The 23,697-nt window shown below is 38.2% G+C and overlaps 1 protein-coding gene across 1 annotated transcript in view; it reads right to left on the reverse strand.

Moving 5' to 3' along the window:
• Positions 1-765: 765 nt before the first annotated feature.
• LOC308421723 (C4b-binding protein alpha chain-like) overlaps positions 766-23,697 on the reverse strand; it is a gene marked incomplete at both ends in the record, with an annotated part of 29,549 nt that continues 6,617 nt past the window's right edge. The window contains 7 exons of the mRNA XM_080918143.1: positions 766-933; positions 1,305-1,480; positions 4,718-4,888; positions 15,645-15,839; positions 18,866-19,045; positions 22,493-22,687; positions 22,852-22,937. Coding sequence (XP_080774269.1) covers positions 766-933; positions 1,305-1,480; positions 4,718-4,888; positions 15,645-15,839; positions 18,866-19,045; positions 22,493-22,687; positions 22,852-22,937 — 1,171 coding nt within the window. The remainder of the gene's footprint in view (positions 934-1,304; positions 1,481-4,717; positions 4,889-15,644; positions 15,840-18,865; positions 19,046-22,492; positions 22,688-22,851; positions 22,938-23,697) is intronic.

Below are 23,697 nucleotides of genomic sequence, written 5' to 3' on the forward strand. Positions count from 1 at the left end.
TGCCTACAGAGAGAACTCAGACACAAATGACGGAGATCCAGGCTTCCTCCTCAGGTATTGGGAAAGTGGCTCCAGCCATGTTAATTCAGAATTAAGGAAAATGGTGATCAAATCCCGACAGAAGCCTTGAGAATACACAAATGGCTGGTGTGGTCTTCTTGGCCATCAGTCCTTTGAACTCCCTTCTCTCAGGTTGGAGGAAGGTCAGAGAGACTATGTGAGTCCCCTTCATAGAGGTGATGGCTTGACCTGAATGAAAGACATTATTCACAGTTCACAGAAAGCTGGGGATCCTTCAGTGGGGGAGCCTAGACTGGCTTGGCTGTATGTGGGAAGGGGTATAAGGAAGGTTGACAGTTACTCTGAACTCTAAGGACTTGGACAGTGTGCATGTGTGAAACTATGAGCGAGTGAGCAGTCCGGAGACACAACGGTGAGTGAACCAAAGTGAATTTTGTATTTCATATTTTAAACAAATGTATTATTAATTTTATATAGGAGTAAGTGAATTACAAGAGCAAGATTGGTTTTAATTGGAAAAAAAGTAGATGTTACATTCTGAAAAGCAAATTTACAAGCCACAAGATGATTAATTATTTCATAAACTTACAACATTATGCTTTAATGAATTATTCTAAGCAGGTATTTATTACCATGAACATTGGTGCCAACGTTACAAAGGTTGCTAATTGCAGGTGATCTGTTTGGGACTGAAGTCAGAAAGTCAATAAGGGACTTTTTCCTCCTCCTTGAGAGAACACCCAGTCATACCTCTTGGTTAGTGTGTTTTTCCTTGTTTATCTGGAGCTCTAATAGTTCAATTTCCAGAGTCAACTTGTAGACCTCCAGAGCCATTTTCACATCATTTGAATTTGGCAGACATTGCATAATCTTCTTGCCTTTAAACACATGCTCACAGTCTTTAGAGTTCTCCTGCAAGAGATGCAGGTTTGAGATTGCAGTGAGTGGCTTCAGCTGACCATCAAGAAATAGAGCAAGAGTACATTATGTGGTCTAGAAAAATATAAGGCAGTATTTTTAAGTCTATGGAACCTCACTTTTTACAGAATTCAGTGTTTTACATACTCAAATGAAAAGAGAAAAATGTTCTATGCCAACTCCCCAAGTGACTTGACTGAAAAACAAAAACAAACAAACAGACAAAACAACAGCAACAACAACAAAAACCCAGGGTCTCTGAATGACTTAAAAATGATCTACAGCAAGTCAGAGGTCAGCACTATTGGCTGGGAAAAGCATTTTAGTGTTCGATGGCACAGAAGTTCTTGATCTGTGTTACTTACCTGCTCACATCTGGGCACCTCTGGGTACCAGGTTCTATTCTCTGAACAAGTGATGCTTTGGGAACCAACCCTGATGAAGCCAGAGTAACACTGGATGGTGACATTCTCAGATTCAACATACTGGTCTTTATCAGCAGACAGCATTCCGTTTTCTATCTCTGGTTTCTGACATAGAGCTATAATGAAAATATGTTTTAGATAACCATGATCTGAGGGAAAAGGCATGGTAATAGTCTTCATAAAAAAAGAGTGAACTGAACTTTCATGTAGCTTGTTCTGTTTTCCACTTATTTTGTTAGCTAAGTATCAAACATCTGTGACAGTGTGTGCCTATAGTATGATTTTGACTTAAGTCTCCTGCTAAGTGAGTGTATTATTTTTCTGTTTTAAATAAAGAAAACTCAGATACAGAAAAAGTATGAAATTTGTCCATAGGTGTAATAGGTTTAAACAATAACATGACAAGATATTTTTAAAAGTATATACGATGCCCCCTGTGGCATATAAACTCTTATTGCAAATAGTCCTTCAAGACTCTGATCATAAACTTTGATACTTTTTATTTGTGTAGTAGGAATATTAAATCATAAATTACTGCAAATGTAGCACCATTAATAGTATGTGAACATAAAATAAGACCTAATCCTGACTCTTCTTGTTCCTTATAAACAATTGGGTTTTCTCAACACCCATCATCTACATCATGGTAGGTGGTACCTTAGCAGTTCTTATGATAAAACCTGCCACTCTAATGTTTGAAAGAAGCTCAACAGAGCCTGAATTAAAACGTGTGTAGTTTTGTGGTTTTATGTAGAATATTATCTGTTCATATTTTTTACTTAAAGTAGACAAAATTGACTCTCACAGAGGACTGTGAGAAATTCAGGTAGACTGCTAAACTCCCCCTCACTCTTACTATCTCAGCATATCCCCACCTTATTTCCAACCCACATCCCCTCCATACCCTCCTAGCTACCATGTCACAGCCTGCAACTTACACAGAGACTCACCATTCTATCAGGGACCACACAGACTGCTAGAAATCTAAAGAGGCTGCTCACTTGACCCTGCCAAACTCTCCAAATCTCTCATACTCTTGATAATTACCCACCCTATCCAGACATAAATCTACAGACCTATAGACACCTGATTTTTCAATAAAAGAGCCAGAAACACACAATGGAAAACAGAGTGCATCTTCTGCTGGTCTAACTGGATGTTGGCATGTAGAAGAATGCAAATTGCTCTATATCTATCACACTGCATGAAACTCAAGTCCAAGTGGATCAAAGACATTAACATAAAAACCCATATTCATTGAATCTGGTCAAAGATAAAGTGGAGAGTAACCTTGAGTGCATTGGCACAAGAGACAATTTTTTAAACAGACCACCAATAGCACAGGCACTAAGATCAACAATCAGTAAATGGGACCTCATAAAACTGACAAGCTTCTGTAGAATACTATCATTCAGACAAAAAGGCAGCCTCAAAAATGCTAAAAGGTTTTTACCAACTCCACATCAGATAAAGGACTAATATGCAAAATATATAAAGAACTCAAGAAGCTAGATATCAAGAAAACAATAAGCCAATTTAAAAGGGAGGGTGCAGAGCTAAACAGAATTCTCAACAGAGAAGACCAAAATGACTGAGAAACACTTAAAGAAATGTTCAATATCCTTAGCCATCAGGGAAATGTAAGTCAAAACTACTTTGAGTTTGCGTCTTACCTGACAGAATGACTAAGGTCAGTAACACAATGATATCTCATGCAGGTGAGGATGTGGGGAAAGGAGCCCATTTTCCACATTCTCCTTTGCTAGTGGGAGTCCAAAGTCATACAACCATTCTGGAAATCAATATGGTGGTTCCTCAGAAAACTTCAGATCAATCTACCTGAATACCCAATAATTCCACTCGGGCATATACCCAAAGTGTATATATATATCCAACCACAAAGACACTTGCTCAACTATGTTCAGAGTGGCTTCATTCATTATAGGCAGAAACTAGAAAAAACCTAGATGTCCCTTAACAAAAGAATGAATAAAGAAGTAATACATTTACACAGGGGAGTTAACACTCAGATCTTAAAGCAGAAAAATGACATAATGAAGTTTGCAGGGAAACAACAGAACTAAGAAAACAAACAAACAAAACATCCTAAGTAATATAACCTAGAATAAGAGGGATCAGGTGGGAGGAGGAAGGGAGTGATATAGGGAGAGAGCACTTGAGAGACAACTGTAATTGCAGGCCACGGGGGGTGATGTGGAAATCTAGTCTAACAGAAACTCTCAGCATTCTATGAGGATACTAACAAGGACTCCTAGCAATGGATGATTCAGAGCCTAAAGAGACTATCCTCTGTAACCAGGAAAAATTTCCAGATGTAGGACTTGGACAACCCAGCCACAAACCCTTCAAACTGTAGTCTATCCTGCCTGCTAGTTGTACTAGAACAATGGTACAAACTTGGCACAATGACTGGTCTACCTTGAGGCCCATACTACATGAGGGAGCCCATATCTAACACTGCCTAGACAACCAGGAATCAGAGACTGGATATCCCAGAGACCTATGATTTAAAAAAATCAATAAAATTGTTCCTAATGATATCCTTATATACTTACAGATAATACTTAGCCCAGTTGCCATTAAAGAGGCTACCAGAGGTAGCTGATGGCAGCAGATAGAGACCCACAGCCAAACATTAGGCAGAAAGGGAACCCAATTGACAATCTCCATTGGACCCCTCTCCTTAGAGCTTGGGAACCTTATGGAAGAGGGTAAGAAAGAAATATAGGAGACAAAAGGGTCAAGGAAACCAGGAGAATAAGGCCCAAGAACATAAACTAAGCAGAGCTCATAGGGGTTCAGGGACTGAAATAGCAATCACGGACCCTGCATGGGTCTGTGCTAGGACCTCTGCATATATGCTATCATTGTTAGCTTGACATTTTTGTGGGATCCCTAGCTGTGGGAATGGAGTGTCTCTCTTTCATCTGTTCTTGAGACCCTTTTCCTCCTAGGTTGTCTCACTCAGCCTTGATATGAAGGTTTTGCCTAGTCTTATTTGATCTTTTTTTTGCTATATTCAGTGGATATTCCTGGGATGCTTGCTCATTTATGAAGGAAAATGAAGGCAGAATGGATCTGGGGGAGATGGGAAGTGGGGTTGTGGGGGGGGGGGTAGGGCAGGTGGGAAAAATGGAAGGAGGGGAGATCTGCAATGGGGATGTATTAAAAACAAAAAGTTATAAAGGAAGGAATAAAAAGGAAAGGAAAGAAATACTACAAGAAGAAAATAATGAAATGTTTTGTTCTTCATCTGGCAGGAAAAAACTTTGCTACCCATTCCTGAAAACAATCTACCATTGTGGTCATGGGGTGGAAGGGGGTGTCATTACCTTTACACTGTGGAGCTTCTGGCGTCCATTGTGAAAACCTGCAGGAGATGGTTTTCTCTCCAACTAGTTTGTAGCCTTCATCACATTTATATGTAGCTGTATATGTGATTGAGTATGGAGAACTTGAGTCAGTATAACTTCCGTGGGCAACGATAGGTGGGAAATAACAACCTTGATGATGAAACACAGGAGAGAAGGTGAGCTTGTAAAATGAGTCAGACAGCACTTCTCAGGATTTATGTATCTGGGATGCTTCATGCTGTGCTTTTTCTTCCCTACCTGTAAGGTCACTGGGCCAAAGCCAGGTACTTGCACTACCTTCCTGGAAGCCTTAGGCTCACGAACATGAATCCTCAAACTGTACCCTGGTATAATTTAGACTGTGATTTTTTTCTCCTGTGTCCTAAAAGTCAAAAGTTTAGCTCCCAGACAACACTAGTATAGGGCTGAGTTGGAAACTAAGGGATGGGGCCTCATGGGAGGTTCTTAGGTCACTGGGGATGTGTTCTTTGTGGAGAATAAAAAGCAGATATCCTGAAATTTTCTGGCAAATGGATGGAACTAGAAAAAAAATCATCCTGAGTGAGGTAACCCAGACCCAGAATGATAAGCATGCTATGCACTCACTTCTGACTGGATATTAACCAGGAAGGCTAAGTAGCAAGGAGGGCTCTAAGGGGAACACATAGATCTCCCTCATCTCCAGCGTTCTCCTCTCTGTCTTTGTTCTCTAGCTCATGACCGAACTCCTGCTCACACTCCTGTCATCATGTGTCACCATTACACAAGTCTAAAGCAATGGGGTCGATAGAACCAAATCTGAATCAAATGGAACCTTTCCTCCACACAAGCTGATTGTCTCAGGTGTCTGTGCTAGTGACAGAAAGCTGACACACAAGCCCTTCCCCCATCTTCCTTTGACAGTTTTCAGGGTCCTTTTTTTTTTTTTTTTACACAAAGGCTGGATCCCATTCCAGATTGCACCTTGTCTATATTTAACACTAAGATGTGTAAGGGATGCCATAAATTTTCTCACTAAAACATTTAGGAGAATCAAATGAAAAATCCTGGTGATATAGAGTGGCTGTCTGCTTTTCCTGTTTTCCTGATGACAATACAAATTTTCACAATAATAAATCTCTCAAACCTCTGTCTGCCCTTCCCTAAAATAAAGGTATGTGTTGTCTTCCTGCTTGTCAGCGCAGACAGATCCCAGCAGGATGCGAGGAATTGTGGGAACAGACTATAGTGCTTGATCCTAGTTATCCTAGTGTTCAGTCTAAGGCTATCCTAGTGTTGAGTCTAAGGCTATCCTAGTGTTGAGTCTAAGGCTATCCTAGTGTTGAATCTAAGGCTATCCTCTCATTTGCCTGTCACATCTCTTAGATATATGGCTCTTCGTTAAAACAGTAGTTGAGACAAAGTTCCAAGTCATTGCTTTGGAAGAGTTATTTCCTGGGTGTTTCTTTTGGAGAATGTTCTGAAACTGCTCTCTATTTTTAATCTTACCAACTGGTCTTTGTTTCGGTAGAGTGACTCCACCACAGACTTTGAAGAACTTTGGCAAGTTGTAACTTTCTCCCTTTGAAACATCCATAAAATTCGGTAAAGATATTCATTGCACCTGTAATCTCTGAACCCTCTCTCTCTAGCCAAAAAGCCGACCCATCTCCACCAAGAAAATGTTTACTACATGCTTTGTTTTAGAAGAAAACTTGAAGAAAAATAAAAATGGCGGCTTTAGCATCATGATAATGAACAAAACAAGATACATACAGAGCAACCATCTGGAAAGAAACACATTGGCGGTCCACACCCAGCAAGGAGAAAGTTGAATAAAGTGAGTAGTGCCCTGTGCTAGAACCCTAGTATAGTCCCAAGCATTGCATCAAATGTATCCCAGAATGATGGGAAATTCATCACTGCAATGCAGTGTTCAGAGGAGGCATTAAAAAAGCAACTGGACCATGAGGGTTCTGACTTCATCAAGAGATCAATTCATAATTTGTTGGCATTTGGGGAAGTAACGGGAAGATTTGAAACCAAGGCCTCATAGTTGGACACAGTAGACATGCCTTTGAAGTATGTATCTTGTTCCCTTCTCCTTCTTTCCAATATCTCTGCTTTCTGGCCACTACTTAGTATTCAGCACTGTTTCATTTTGACATTTATGACAACTGCAGCATGGACTCAGAGTAACTGAATCACCCAAACAGAGTATACCTTCTATTTCCATGGCCCAAAGTAAATCTTCCCTTCTTTAAGTTCTTACTCTCAGAAATTTGTCATAGCATTGTTTAAACTGTTAATTATTTAAGAAGTATCTGTCTAAGATCTGGTGATGCAGGAATAAGGGAGATGGATAAGGGGTAAAGCACTTGTCATGTACATCAGAGTATGTGAGTTTGAGTTCCCAGAATGTATATAAAACTAGGCACAGTACAAAGCACATCTCTGGAATCCTAGTAGTTCTATGGGAAGATGAAGACAGAGGCAAGAGAGTCCTTGAAATCTTTTGAGCTAGCAAGCCTAATGTATCAGCCCAAAATAAGAAACTGTTTCAAAGGAGGTATAACAGAAGTACTGACTCCGGAGGCATGTGGATGTTTTTGCATACACACAGAGAGGGAGTGGGAAGGGAGTTTCTAGCCCTAAATTTACCTATCTCATTCCCCATAATGAATTAAACTACTAAGAGAAACTCAGTATTTTGCTTTTAAGTCTTATTCTAGAACCTAGAACAATGCCTTATGGTCTCTAGTAATTGTTCTAAATCTAAAATCACCTCTCAGGAAAAGCGAAGTCTCTCAGATAGACCACTCCACAATGACATCACCTCCCTGCTTGAGGACAACTACTCCAGGTCGGTAACTATTGCTTTCTCTATAAACAGGAGAAACCATCTGAGAACCTGACTGATCCCTTAATACATAAATTCTTTGAAGTGGCTTTGCAAAACCATAAGTAAGATAGTGGTAGTGAACAACCTACCTACAATGCCTCTGTTCTTTTACCTAAACCTAAACATAAAAGAAGGGCCGAGACGCTTGATCTCTCCCACCTTGTCAACATGGTTATATCAATTGTTTGCCTACATTTTTCACCCTTATTTTCCAACTTATCTTCTGGCATGAGCAGCTGGGTCTAATTTTCTGGGACCTCCAGAGGAAGACAACTCTCTTAGAGCTCTGGTAATATAATACTTCCTTCATATTTACCATCCATATCCCAGGTAATAATTTGTTCTTGTTTCCTCACAAATAATTTGTTCTTTGCCAAAAGTTTTTTTGCTTTGGCTATTTCTCCATATTTTTAGTTCCTTATGAAGGTTTTTATATATATGTAGAAAACTCATGCAAAGTGTGGAACCACCCATCAATCAGTCAATTTGGTTCCTAGACCCAGTCAATGATTCCCCTTCCTGGAAGAAAGGGAAGCAGATATTGCCCCAAACCAAATACTTTTAATCTTAGATGGTGTTGAGGATTGAGCGATTAGGAGCAGGCTGCTTAAGATAAAGATTCTACATCTCTACATCTCCAAACCCCAAGGAGAGACCATAACAACAGAATCACAAATAATGGTTCAGAAACTCAGGAAACATGACAATCCAAGACAAGATGACTTGTCTACGATTAAAAAAAAAGAGAGAGAGAGACTCCTCAACTACTGAGTTAAAAGATACAAACATAAGTAAAGTGAATTTTAAGTCTTTGGAAGTTTATTAGAAAATAATCAATGAACTAAAAGGGAATATAAACATACATTCAACCCAAGAGCTTGAGATGAAAGTCAGCAAAATAATGGGGAAAGTCAACAGAATTAATGAGGAAACAAGCAATATAAAAAGTCAGGAACATGGAAATATATTCAACACATGAACAAAGATTTTTGAAAAACAGAAATATAAACAAAACTCAATGAATCAAAGTTAAAAAAAAAAAAAAACACAGTGAAAGCATTGTCATCTCCTACTTAACAAGTAGAAGAAAGGCCATCAGAAGGATAGGACAACGTTGATGGGCTATCAAATATAAACATTGATGAGAAGAAAAGGAAATGGCTGTAGCAACAGCAGCAGCCAAGAACTCTGGGACATTAGCAAGGCAACAAACCCATGAATTCATGGAGAAAGAACGAAGACAGACACTAAAGGCCTACAAAATTTTATTGAATGGAGTTAAAGCAGAAAAGTTCGCAGATCTCGAGAAAGTTGTTGTGGTTGATATGCAGGGAGGGCAGGCATAAGATAAGTCAAGGCCTGTGAATAAAAAGAGGAAAATTTATGCAGAGACAGGATTTTGGAAAGACAGAGAAAGCTTGGAGGAAAGGGGAATCCAAGAAGGAGGAGGACAAGGATGAACCATCTCTGTGTGGCTTTGGGATACTCACAGGTAGCTATAAATGTCTCAATAGGGATGGATTATTGTGGGGCGATTTGTCTTGTCTATGTGGGCAGATTGTATCATATCAATTGACTTTGAGTTTATTGTGTGGATATTTTATGGGGAGAGAATTTACTGATATGAATCTGATTGATGAATTACAAGTTTCTAGAGTTTTGCTTTTGTTGGGCTAGTGGAAATAGTGACAATAACTATGGGGGAAATTGCTGAAAATCTAAACAGAAAGTCGCAAGAGGATGGCCACTGGGACCAGAGAATTTCTAGTGGCAGACTGGGATGGAAATTGGGAACTTAGTGAGTCTGCCAAGTCTGGCTGAGATGAAAATATCCCTCAAATGCCATATAGCTCTATAATTCAATACCAAGGGTTGGTGGTTCATTTTTAATATTTATCGCTACAGAAAGGAATAAACATTAAAACACAAGAGACACTTAGAGAAATAGAGATTCAAGCATAAGGCCCTTTCTATGACAAACTACACTCATGATATGGAATAAATAAAGCAAAGAGACAATATTAAAGCTGGAAGGGGACAATAATAGCATACCTACAGAAGAAGAAATGTCAGAAAAATATCAGTTTGTTGTTGTTGTTGTTGTTGTTATTTTTTTCCACTTATCAAGTCTAAAAGCTAGGAAACTATGGAACATTATATTTCAAGCCCTGAAATCAGTACCTAACAACCATATCTCCTATTACCAGCAAAAGCATTATTTGAGTTGCTTCTCCTGCTGCTGTGTTAAAACACTCTGACAAAAGCAACTGAAGGTTCAGATTACATTCACTCACATTTCTAGGTCCATCATTGTGGAAAAGTAAAGCAGCAGGAACATGACGCCACTAGTCTCATTACAGCCAGAGTCAGGGAGGAGAGGGGGATGAATGCACATGTGCATACTCAGGACCACACCTATGAGACTGGTACCACCCGTACTCAAGATAGGCCTTTCCCACCTCAACATGATCAAAATAATTCTCTCCACCCTGACGTATACATGAACAAACTGCCTAATTTAGTCAATCCCTCTCTGAGAGTCTCCTCTCGGGTGATTTGGCTGACAACTAAAACTGACCATAACACCTCTCTTTTGAAACTAGCGGAGATATAAGGATATTGCAGGCAAAGCACAGATTAAGGCAGTTACTACCACCAAGCTTGCAGTATTGCAGGAGAGACCTAAAGGGACACTATACAGAGAAGCAAGACATTTTCAACGACGAGAGCACAGAAAGTAATAAACACTATGAGAGAGGTATCTTAACAAAATGGAGCTAGGCAGCACTAAATCATGTCTAGCAGGAATAGCAAACCCCTAAAATTAATAGAGGAAAAAGTACAGAGCAAACATCCCAAGCAGCCGGAAAACAACAAACAAAATTTCAGGAGTTGGTAACTGTCTTTGAATAGTAGCCTTATATGTAAATATTCTCAAATCATCAACAGAAAGACAGAAACTAGCTGGCTGATTCTGCAAACTAGATGCAACTTTCTGTGGTTTACAATATGCATTCACCGACTGAGAGTCAAAGTTTTAAGAGAGATCCATCTCTGGGTGTGGTGGCACTCGCCTTTAATCCCAGTGCTCAGGAAGAAGAGGCAGGGGGGGATCCCTGTGAGTTCAAGGCCAGCTTGTTCTACAAAGCAAGTTTCAGGATAGCCAGGGCTAAAAAGAGAAACTCTGTCTTGAAAAGCAAGCAAGCAAACAAACAAGCAAAAAATAAAGAAGACCTATCAAGCAAGTGGAAACAAAAGTATGAGGGACAATAGCAATTTCTACAGTTCAATGAAGGGAACAATTCAACAACTCAACAAAAAGATACACAGAACTTCCTCTGTATCCCAACCTCACAACTATGTTGCCTCAGGTAGCCTTGTACTTAAATTTTCCTTGCATTGGTCTCAACAAAATTTCTTTAATAATCTTCATACTATTAATATAAAGAAACTCCAGATCTGGGGAAATAGCTTAATGGTTAAGAGCACTGTCAGCTCTTCCAGAGGACCTGGGTTTAATTCCCAGCACACACATGGCAGTTCACAACTGTCTTTAAGAGAATTCTTGTTCCAGGAAATATGACCTTAACACAGGCATACATGGAGGTAAAATATCAATGTACATAAAATAAAAATAGAATCTAAAAATAAAGAAGAAACTTCCCCCCACAAAACATAGTTAGATAAGTTCTTACTTGGAGAACATATTGGTGCTTTGGGATACCATGTGCCACCCGATTCACAAGTAGCTGAATAGGTGTTACCATCACGGCATGAGTATAATACTGTGTCACCATAGAAATAAGTACAGCCGTCCTCAGGATATACTTTTGTATGCTCAATGACTCTAATTTTCTTTAGATCTGGTACTGGACAACATATTGCTAGAGAGGGAGGGAAAAAAAGGAGAATTAAAGAGTCAACAATATCAACATGAAGTTCTTATCATTAATGATTCAATTTCTCAGTTGAACTTCTCTTCACTGAAGAAAAGTTTGGATCAGCAGAAAAGAAACCCAAAACTTAGTCTGTATTTCATATAAAATTTATAGAGCAATCAAATTAGGTCATTTTCTTCAAGTAAGCACGTTTTTATAATTTTGAGAATTTCAAACATACATTTAATGTGTTTTAATCAAGTCAGCTCCAATTCTCTCCACACATTCTCTCTTATTCCTTATTCCCTCTCAATTTCATATATCTTTTTTTTTTAAACACATCAAGTGAACTTAATGCTTTCAGTATCTGCACAGGTGTAGGATGATCTCCGGAAGTATGGGCAGCTTATCAGAGGCTGTATCCCTGAACAATGTAACAACAAAAGTCTGACTCTATTTCCAGGCAGCCACCAATTGTTAATAGCTCTGTTGTTGTGTCTCTAAGTACAAGGAGAAAGTGATTGGTTACTCCCATAACATTTATACCTTTTTTGCACTAGTGGGCAAATCTTGCTAAGCTAGTAACTATTGTAGCTTGCAACAGTTCACAGCTAGATAAGACTAATGATTACTCCCCTAAAGTAGTGTGTGGATCACCTTGCAAGCATCTAGGTTGATACAAACTTGCTTTCTCTTTAATTCAGTTTATAATTATTTTACTGAGAAATTTTGCGTCTATGTTCAACATTGACCTATAATTGTACTTTTTAGTTCGGCTTTTATCTGATTCTGGTATCAAGATAATACAGGCTTAGTGGGGAAAAAAAGAGGAGTTCCTTCCTTTTCTATTTTACATAAAAACTTAAAGAGTGTTGTTATTATTTATTATTTGAAGATATGATAGAAAGAATTCTATGATGAATCTATCTGGCCCTGGGATATTTTTAAATTGGGAGGTCTTTTTTAAAAAATTAAATTTAATTTTTTAACTTATTCACTTTACATTCTACTCACTGCTCCCAGTTACCCCCCCACACAATCTTTCCCCCACTCCCTTCCCCTTCACCTCTGAGAAGGTGGAACCGCCCCACCCCCATATATCACCCTATCCTGGCATTTCTCTCCTACTGAGGCCAGACAAGACAACCGAGCTAGAAGAACACATCCCACATATGGACAACAGCTTTTGAAATTGTCCCTGTTGCAGCTGTTCAGGACCCACATGAAGATTAAACTGCATATCTGCTACATATGTGTAGGGAGTCCTAGGTTCAGCCCATGATGTTCTTTGGTTGGTGGTTTTGAAGCTGAGAGCCACAAGGATCCAGGTTAGTTGATCCCATTAGTCTTTCTGTGGAGTTCTTATTGGGAGACTTTTAATTATTGTTGATGTTTTGGATCTTTTAAAATTGTTTACTTCATCTTGATTAAACTCTGGTTGCTCATATACACATAGAAATTTCACCCATTTCCTATTGAGTAGAATATAGGATTTTAAAATATATTTTTTATGATTCTTTGGATTTCCTAAATGTTTGTTATGTTTTCCTTTTCATCTATGATTGTGCTAATTTGGGACCTCTTTCTTTCCTTTTATTGATTTGGCTATACCTTTGTCAATCTTATAAATCATCAAAGAACCAACTCTTCAGTTCAATTCTTTGTATTGTTGTTTGTTTGTTGTATTTTTCTTAATTTTGACACTAGCATTATCTTTTTCATTCCAGTATTTTGTGTGTTTTTATCTGATTTTTTCCAAGTATTTTAGGTGTATTAGTCATTAACTTCATAGCTCTCAAAAAACCTATGTAGGTATTTAGTGCCTATGTAGGTATTTAATTACCCTCTTAATATTTATTTTTCCATAGATTTTGACATATTGTGGCTTAATATTAATTCCATTATAGGATTTTTAAAGTTTCTACTTGATTTCTTCATTGAGACACTTGTCATTTAGTAGTGTGTAGTTTCCATTCTTATTGATATCCATCTTTATTCTATTGTTGCCAAAGGAATGTAGAATGTTATTTTAACATTCTTATATTTGTTGAAACATTATTTGTCTCCTAATGTTGAAATACATTTTATGGCCTGCTAAAGAGAATGTGTAATCTTTAGTGTATTCTGTAGATACCTGTCTGGTTAGTTTTATTTCTGCCATTTAAGTCCGATGTTTCTCAGCCTAGTTTTTGTCTGGTTATCTATTGATGAGAGTGAGCCAATAAATAATCAACTATAACTGTTTTGGTTAATCTATAGTTTTTAACTCTAGTAGCATTTCTTTTATGAAATTAGGTGTATCTAAATTTGGTGCATATGTGTTCAGAAATATAATAATCTCTTAGCAGATATTTCTTTCATGAGTATGACATGACCCACTAATCTTTGTTGGAAGTTTATTTTGTCAGATAACAAAATAGTTAAACCTGATTATTTTCCACTTCCATTTTCTTCAGAATCTTTCCCATAATTTTACCCAAAGTTCGTATCTATCATTGAGAGTGAGGTGTGTTTCTTGGAAGCAGAATAAAGATAGATTCAGTTTTCAAACTTAATCTGTTACTCTGTCTCTTTATTGGAGAATAGAGACCACTGACACTGAGAGTTGTTACTAAACAGTGTTTAATTCTTGTCATTTGTTGTTATGGTAGTGTTTTCTTAGGGCTCTTTAGATTTAACCATTCTAGAATTATTTATTCCTGTGACTTCATGGTGTGTTTATCCTTCTCTTGGGACTAAAGTATTCATTTAAATATTCACTGTAGAGAGAGCATTGTGGCCATAAACCACTGTAATGTGTTTTTACCATGTGACATTTTAATTTCTCCTTTGATTATGACTGATTTTTTTCTAGGTATAGTAGTGTGGAATAGCATATGTGGCATTTCTAAAAATAGAGAACATTGGTCAATCCCTTTTTGATTTTTAAAATCTCTACTGAAAAATAATCATCTGTTATTCTGATGGATCTGTATTTATAAATGACTTAACATTTCTTTTTTATAGCTTACAATAATAGCGTCTTTGTTACATACATTTAGTTTTTTTTTTTCACTATAAAAATATCAAGGGAGTTTATTTTCTGGTCTAGTCTTTTTGGTATTCTCTATGCCTCTTCCACTTTGGTAGGCTCTTCTTGGATTTTGAGTTTTGGAGTTGTGTTTTTTTGTTTTTTGTTTTTTTCCCTATGATTTTGCTGAAACTATGATCAACAAAGTAGTTTGTTAGTGACTTTGATCTGTGTTTCTTTTCTACTTCTAGACTTTGTGTTAATATGTTTGATCCTTTTTAGTAATTCCAGAGTTCCTGCATGTTCTTTTCATTGGTGTTGTTTTAATTTTATACTTTCTTTGACTGATTCAATTCCTCTACGCTGTTTTCAAGCCCTAAAATGAGGTGATCCACTGACAGGTCAATCGAAAGGACTTCATATGTTGCTTATATTCACTAATACATTTTTAAAATGAGATCCACAGCATAAAATTTCTCTGTAATCAGAGTCTGATTTTACTGCTAAAATGGCAAGTGTCTGCTAGAATTTTAAAAATGAATCAAATTTTTCCTAGAAATTTCATGGAGGTCTGTAAAATCATAATTACCTGCCTGAGCTGCTCTTTTGTTCCCATAAATGTACTATAAAATAGTGAAAGAAGCAAATCTCTTTCTATACTACTGAGGTAAGAATTCTGGGTCAGGAGTAATGCTGTGAGGTGTCAACCTACTTTTTGCTCAAAAACTACAAAACATATGCCAATTTGCAGCTACCTGAATTCATAATGGTCTCATAGACTTTCTCTTCTGCCAGAACCCTCAAACCTCACATGGAGAAGGAAGGGCCATAGAGTTTTACTCTAACAGAATTTAAGCTGTGTGTTCCACCCTAGACCCTCCAGCACTGAATTTGAAACTTAAATATGCTTGCTGTATGGCTTCTCTATTTTGTTTGATTCTAAAGTAACCTAAAGGAAAATTTACAATCTTAGCACCTGAACTTTATGGTTTCTTTTGGTACTAAATAATTTAATCTTTGGTTAAAATAGTTTATTCAATTTTTATGTTACATGATAAAACTATATTCATTTGAGACACAAGGTCTAGTCATTTAGACATTTAATAATGCACTCGCATTTTGGAAACCCAAACTCACCCTTGCATCCTTTGAACAGGCTCCAGCTGAGATCCTTCTGACAAATCACAGTCATAGCCCCTTTAGTAACAGGTTCATAGCCATTATTACAGAGGTAGCGGAACACAGTCCCAACTGGATATACATCTTCCTTTTTTGGCTTAATATTGTTTTCCCAGGAAGCATTTGGAATGTCTGGGATATTAGTGCAACTATCTGCTCATGAAATAAGAGAAAAACATTGTTAACGTGGCTGCCATAGCTCTCAGGGACCATGTCTTATCAAAGAGTGCCAATAAGATGTAGAATTCAATAGCTCACATATTATCCATAGCAGAAAACATAAAGATTCTACCAAGTGTAGCCCAGCACCTAAGTTATAACCAAAGGCACTACCAAATGTTTTCTGTGTGCTGTGCCAACTACACTCGACAGCAACCTTTTCCTCCACTGTAATTTAGACACCCTCATTTCTAAATCGAAGCATTAGCTTGTTAAATGAACATGGCAGGAAAACTTTCATAAACAACAAAACCTGTGTTTGTTTTCTTGACTAAGGAAATGAAACAAAAGTCATTCCCTTCATCCAGGAATGCTCAGGACAAGAACAGTCACAGCACTGATCAGGACTGGGCTTTGAGTCCTGTCTTCTTTCCTTGCCTGGTGCTGCTACTGCACATATGATATACACATCTACAGGGCTGATTTCATTACACTGGCTCTCCAAACATTTGCAATGAGGATAGAGCAAAGTCTTCCAGAAAGTCCAGGTCAACAGTCTAAGTATCTGTAGACTCGTGTGGCTTCCCATACGACCCAATTTCAAGATGTTCTTATCATCTCACCCAGAACCCCAGTTGTTGTTGTTTGAAGCATTACTCCTACACTGAGCTTTTTAATGGGACCACACAATATATTTTCTTTCCTTTGTGTGGTAGGTTTTCCTTATAAGACACCATACTCTATGATTAATCCACATTCCCCACTTTTCAGTACTTCATTTTTATTGTGTATGATATCCCATTGTGAAGCTGTACTGGTTTATCACTGCTGTCCCACGGGTGGGTATTTGGGTAAACTAAATGCTAGTAGATAAACTAAAAGTAGTAAAGGAACCATTCACTCTGTCTTGGAGAATATTCAAAGGAGTTACAACAAATTGAGAAGCATTTGTTTAGCAAGTCCATAGATATTTTGTTTTTTAAGATTTATTTATTTATTTATACACTGTAGTTGTCTTCAGACACACCAGAAGAGGGCATCTGATCCCATTACAGATGGTTGTGAGTCACCATGTGGTTGCTGGGAATTGAACTCAAGACCTCTGGAAGAGGAGTCAATGTGCTTAACCACTGAGCCATCTCTCCAGCCCTAGGCCATGGGTACTTGATGGAACTATTGAAAGGCCATTGAATTGAACTTGCAATAACATTAATCCTATGAAAACTGTTTCTGTGGACTCATAAATGGCAGTTTGTTAAAAGATGTGTTTGGGATGGTCTGTTATTGATTTTTTTGACTATGCTGTAGAGTATGCATACTTAGTGGAAGGTACAGCTAGATGCAGGAATATATATTGACACACACCCTGTCCCTTTTCACAGCCCCTAAACTGCAGGAAAGGATCTACTGTATGAAGTAAATTATTCTATCCAGTTCCTGTCTATGGCATAGTATAACCACATTAAGCTAATTAAGCCAATCTGAAAAATATCATGTTTTCTCTCATTTATTATTTCTAAATTACATATGAGTACATAGAATTTCATATGACTGTATGATGGAAAGGTGGACATGAAATGGAGGGATAAAGGATATGGTATGCATTTTTGAGTTCATGTTGTTCCCCATCCTCCACTTTCTCTGGCTCAGGATATCCAGATGCAGCTGCATACTAGGCTGGAAGAATGAAGCTGAGTCCAGAATGGGTGGAGTTCTACAGGATCCCAGTCCATCTGGGAGAGAATGCCAGGGTGGGGGATGGGGCGGCTGAGGGCAAGAAGAAGACCTTCTCTTCGGATCTTAGTATTACACCTCTTTTAGGCAAAGGCCTGATGATCTTTAATGAAATGGCTCTCTGAGACAATCTTAGCTTGTGGATATACTTTTATATCTGGTAGGTTTGAATGTATACACTTTATTTGGGGTGAACCAGGGGTATATATGGACTTTGTAGAGTGGGAAGAAGTTTTCGGGGTAAATAAAAATCATTTGGCTAGAGATTTGGAGTTTATGAATGCCATGTTTGCATGGACAGGCTTTCCAGGAATCTCAGGGGTTTTATGGACAGGTTCTTATTGGGAGAAAGGGAGCCGAACCTGTAATCTCACCAAGACTCCTTGACATTCCACAGAGGAATCTAAATTATTACAGCCATGTTAGAAAATGATTGTAACAGTCCCTCTGAAGCGTGTGGTTAGTGTTTGCTTATACCAGAGAGAAATGAAAATAGATCCACATAAAAGAGTTTCACATGGAAGTTCAGAGCAGCATTGTTTGTAACAACCAACAACCCAAATGCCCACCCGTGGGACAGCAGTGATAAACCAGTACAGCTTCACAATGGGATATTATACACAATAAAAATGAAGTACTGAAAAGTGGGGAATGTGGATTAATCATAGAGTATGGTATCTAATAAAGAAAACCAACCAAACAAAGGAAAGAAAATATATTGTGTGGTCTCATTTACTTAAAAAGCTCAGTGTAGGAGTAATGCTTCAAACAACAACAATAACTGGGGTTCTGGGTGAGATGATAAGAACATCTTGAAATTGGGTCGAATGGGAAGCCGCACGAGTCTACGGATACTTAGACTGTTCCAACTCAGTATAACTTTTATCATTCTTACAATGATCCACAAGTTAATTGTTTTAGAGTATCTAGTCCACATAATACTTTTGTGCAAATCTGAGAAGGGTATATTTTATTATCTATCTTTCAAGAACACTTTGTTAGACAATTACCAATGGACTGCTAAAAATTAGTGAAATGTGTAAACTAATCCTTTATATGGACAGGATCAGTGCTTCTCCTTAGGGCTAAAGTGTGAATGACCTTGTGTGACAGATGACCTAGCAAGGAGTACTAAAATCCTCCTCTTCCCAACAAGGAGAAAAGACATCATGAATCCAAATTTAAATTTCTGTGATTCAGAATCTATACATGCACATGTGTCCACACAGACATATCTGAGTATCTTTAGATGAGAGCTGTGTGACTCCTTCATGGTCCATACTTACTGAGCTCACAAATCGGGAGAGGACTCCATTTGCCATCTGCTTTACAATGGATAGAGATGCTGCCTCTGAGGACGTACCCTTTCATGCAGAAAATTCTAACAGAGTCTTTGTATTGATAGGTCAGTTTAAATCCACCACTAATTAATCCATGTGAAATATTCGGCCGAGAACAGATGATTCCTACAGAATTATGAGAAAAGCTAAGTACATTTTAAAAGATGAAGCACATGGGGCAGTGGCTCAATAGGTAAAGTACACATAAGAACCTAAGTTCTGATCCCCAGAACCCAAATAAAATCAGGTATGGTAGTGTGCATCTGTGATCCCAGTGATTCTATGATACAATAAGAGACCCCCACCCAAAGCCAAAGAGACAGTTATCCTGATGTATGCGTCATAGAAGCAAAGCCAGACATGGTAGAGGTTACCTTCAGTCCATCTTTGGAAAACTAAAACTACATGATAAGAGGTCCTCTGACTTTCACATACATATGATTGCACTCATGAACCTGCATACACAACATAAATACAACATATGCACACACAATCACACATATACACATCATATACATTATTGTAGATAAACTGAAATCTGGGGATATAGCTTAGTGGAAGGGTGCCTACCAAGTGCTCAACTATAATCTTATCACCTTTATTCATAATAGTCAGAAGCTGGAATCAACCTAGATGTCTCTCAACTGAAGAATGAATAAAGAAAATGTGGTAAAATTTCACAATGGAAAATTATTCAGCTGCTAAAAACAATTACATCATGAGATTTGCAGACAAATGAATGGAACTAGAAAAAAATCATCCTAAGTGAGGTAACTCAGACCCAGAAAGACAAACATAGTATATACTGACTTATAAGCAAATATTAGATATAAAGTAAATGATAATTATTAATATGGTTCACAGACCCGGAGAGGCTAGGTAATAAGAAAGGTTTAAGAGGAGATGCAAGAATCTCCTTAGAAAGTAGAAATAGAATAGGTTATGAGGGTGGACTGGAGGAAGGTAGGGTTGGGAACAGAGAGAATCAGGTATAGGAAGGGAGAACATATTGGGAGAAACAAGTGGAATTGGGGGAACATTTCAGGGGCAAGGTGGAAACCTAGTGCAATGAAAACTCCATGAAATCAATGAGAGTTACTCTAGCAAAGACTCCTAGTAACAGGGAACACACAGCCCAAACCAGCCATCTTCTGTAAGCAGGCAAGGCCTCAAGTGTAGGGACTGGAATACCAACCCAGCCACAAACCCTTCAACCTCCAGTTTGTCCTGCCTACAGAGTGTGCTGGAACCACAGCCTAACATTAATGGTTGTCAAAGAGACCAGCGAACCAGTTACAGATGTGAGCAAATGCTGAGTCCCACAGGTAAACATTCGGTGGAGCTCAGGGAGTCCTGCTGAGGAGCGGGAGGAAGGATAAAAGAACCAGGGGGGTCAGAGATACACCATAAGGAGACAACCCACAGATTTAACTGACTGAGACTCCTGGGAACTCATGGAGACCAGGGAGCCTGTAGGGGCTGACCTATGTCTTACGCATATATATTACAGCTGAGTAGTATGTTGTTCTTGTAAGAACCATAGCAATGGGAATAGTGGCTGTCCCTGACTCTTTGCCTTCTTGTGAGACCCTTTTCCTACTACTGGGTTGACTTGTGCAGCCTTGATGTGATGGAATGTGCCTGGTCTTATGGTATCTTGTTATGTAGTGTTTGCCTGATACCCCCTGAATGCCTGCTCTGGAATTCCTGGAAATAGGAAGGTCCTGGGGAGAAGGGAGGTGGGGAGCAGAGACTAAGGGGAGGGGAAGAAGAGGAACCTGTGGTTGGGATATATTATATGAGAGAAAAGTTACAAAAATAATAAACCAAATTTAAAAACCCACTAAAGTAATCATAAGTCACGACAAAATTGGTATTATTCTAATGACTAAATATTGTTTCAACATAGGTAAATAGGTAAGGTTATAATGTTCAGCACATAGACTTAAGTACATAAATCACACGGTCATCTCAACTGATACAGATAAAGCCTTCAACAAAGTTCAGCATCTTTGGATAATAAAAGTTCTGAAAAAAGTAGCAATCTCTGACCTACACCTCAACATTACAAAAGCTTTAAACAGCACATCTGTATATGTTGTGGTCTCTGCAAATACCATGGTCAGCACAGTGTCAATCTGGGAGAGGCAGGAAGGAAATTTGGCTTAAAATGACTAAGTAGTCACTGTTGGTTCTAGGTAGTGTATATTTTAGGCATATTTAACACACAGCACAATTTGGGTAAGCGTTTCTTTGCAATAAATAATTTTGTTCCATATATCCAACAAAACTTAAGGCATGATTACATTGAAAAATTTGTAAATTTTAAGTGATATGTTTCATAAAGATGAGTTTTAGAAATTGACTGAGCAAGGCTTAAGGTAAACAATGTTCATAATAAATATCTGGGGGAGGGTAGTAGTCATGACTGACTGAGATAAACAAACTCAGGGAAAGGGTCTGGGGCAGTGTGGCCCATCCATGCAGATAGTGCAGAGGTCATCAGGCTATTAACTATGTCTGTCCCCAGCCCTCTGGATGGAAGATAAGTTATACATCCTTCCCTTTGAAGGACAGCCCTACATGTTTTAACATTCCTGGTCTCCTTAGTACTTACATGTAAACACAGGGCCTATGTGTTGTCTATGCCTATAGCCAACATCATACTAAATAGGAAAAAACAAAATAGTACTTTCCCTAAACTCTGGCATGAGAGTAAGGTGCCTACTCTTTCTACTCTTATTAAATGTTCTGTTTGACACCCTGGCTAGAGCAATAAGACAAGAATAAGAAACAAAAGGAATACACATGGTAAAGGAAGAAGTCAAAGTAGTCTCTGTTCACTGGTGGTCTGTCCTATATAAAAACCAAACAAACAAAAACACTTCAAAGACTTCATCAAAAAAACTCTCAGGTCTAATAAATACTTTTAGTTCAAGAACAGGATATAAAACCACATACACATTGCTAGTTCTAAATAAAAGATGGTGACGTAACCACTCCCAGACAAAGTGTAGAATTTATTCTTCTTTCTTCTACTAAAGAGATGGCAAAAAATGGCATGAGATCAATGTCACCTGGACTGCTAAGCTCTATTCTAACTGTTGGCATGTCCAGGATACTTTCCAGGCAAGATTGCCTATGTGTAACTAACATCTTAGAACAGATTTTAGATGAATAAGAAGAAACTCAGAAATGTGATATAGTGTTGCTAGTAGTCTAACACATTTCATATCTCCTTGCCAAATAATACATGCATCTACACACTCATTAATTTTTAACTTTAAATTATTTTACTTCCCACAATAAATTCACCTTCCTTTTTTAAAAAGTAAAATGTAAGTGAAACAATTGAAAACAATACATCTGGGCTGGAGAGATGGCTCAGTGGTTAAGAGCACTGACTGCTCTTCCAGAGGCCCTGAGTACAAGTCCCAGCAACCACATGGTGGCTCACAACCATCTGTGATGGGATCTGATGCTCTCTTTTGGTATGTCTGAAGACAGCTACAGTGCACTCATATAAATATAATAAATCCTTAAAAAAGAAAAAAGTACATTCTTGTGACTTACTTTCACAGGTAGGAGGGCTGGGGCTCCAAACACCTACTGTTTTGTTCTCCACAGTGCAGGTAATGGAAGCATTGCCAGAGAGTGAGAAGTTGGGATCACACCTATAGGTGACAGAGGAGCGATATGTGTAGAAGTCTTTATCTCCACCACTGTGCTTTCCGTTTCTGATGTCTGGTGGGGATGCACACTTGGCAACTGAGAAATTAATAAAAGAGAAAGAAATGTTCGAGGACAGGCATCAAAACAAAGATAAAAATTCTAGCAAATGTATATGGAGGGTAAAAATTTCACTGAGGATGCACAGAATTGTTCCCGAGGACACTTACATTTTTAGCTAGGTCAGAAAAATCTCTACTTACTTACACATTCTGGGAGAGGATCACTCCAGGTAACTCCTTTGCCTTGGATCTCACAATAACTAGTGGATGAGCCAATTAAGATATATCTAGATAAGAGAAGGTCAAGGGTATTAATGGAATTCACACTTTAAATTAAATTATATGAAGGTAACTAAACAGAGAGATATTAAGATGAAGAAATGGTGTTTTCTCAATTAAGGAGTCTTTCTTTTTCCCCAAAAAGTATGCAGAGAAGTTTTGGGAAAGGGGGACAAATGAGAACAAAGAAAAAAATGACACATGTGTCTGTGTAGGTGAACCCATTTCTTTGTATATTATAGATAATCTTGAAAGGCAAAAAGTGTAGTAATACATAGGTACAAAAAGTCACAATAAAATTCATTTCTCTTTATGCTAACTGTCTTAGTTAGGGTTTTGCTGCTATGAACAGACACTGTGACCAAGGCAACTCTTATAAGGACAATATTTAATTGGGGCTGGCTTACAGGTTCAGAAGTTCAATCCGTTATCATCAAGGTACGAACATGGCATCATCCAGGTGGGCATGGTGCAGGAGGAGCTGAGAGTTCTACATCTTTATCTGAAGACTACTAGGAGAAGACTAGCTTCCAGGCAGCTAGTCTTAAAACCCACACCCACAGTGACACACCTATTCCAACAGGGCCATACCTCCAAATAGTGCCACTCCCTGGGCTAAGCATATTCAAACCATGACATTCCACTCCCTGGCCCCAACAGGCTTGTTGAAACATATGAGTCTATGAAGGCCATACCTAAATATATCATGGTAAAAAATATATTTAGTCCAACTTCCAAAGTCTCCATAGTTGATAGCAGTTTCAACAA

Source organism: Micromys minutus (genome assembly GCF_963924665.1).
Source record: "Micromys minutus genome assembly, chromosome: 6".
In the NCBI taxonomy this organism is placed as follows: Eukaryota; Metazoa; Chordata; class Mammalia; order Rodentia; family Muridae; genus Micromys; species Micromys minutus.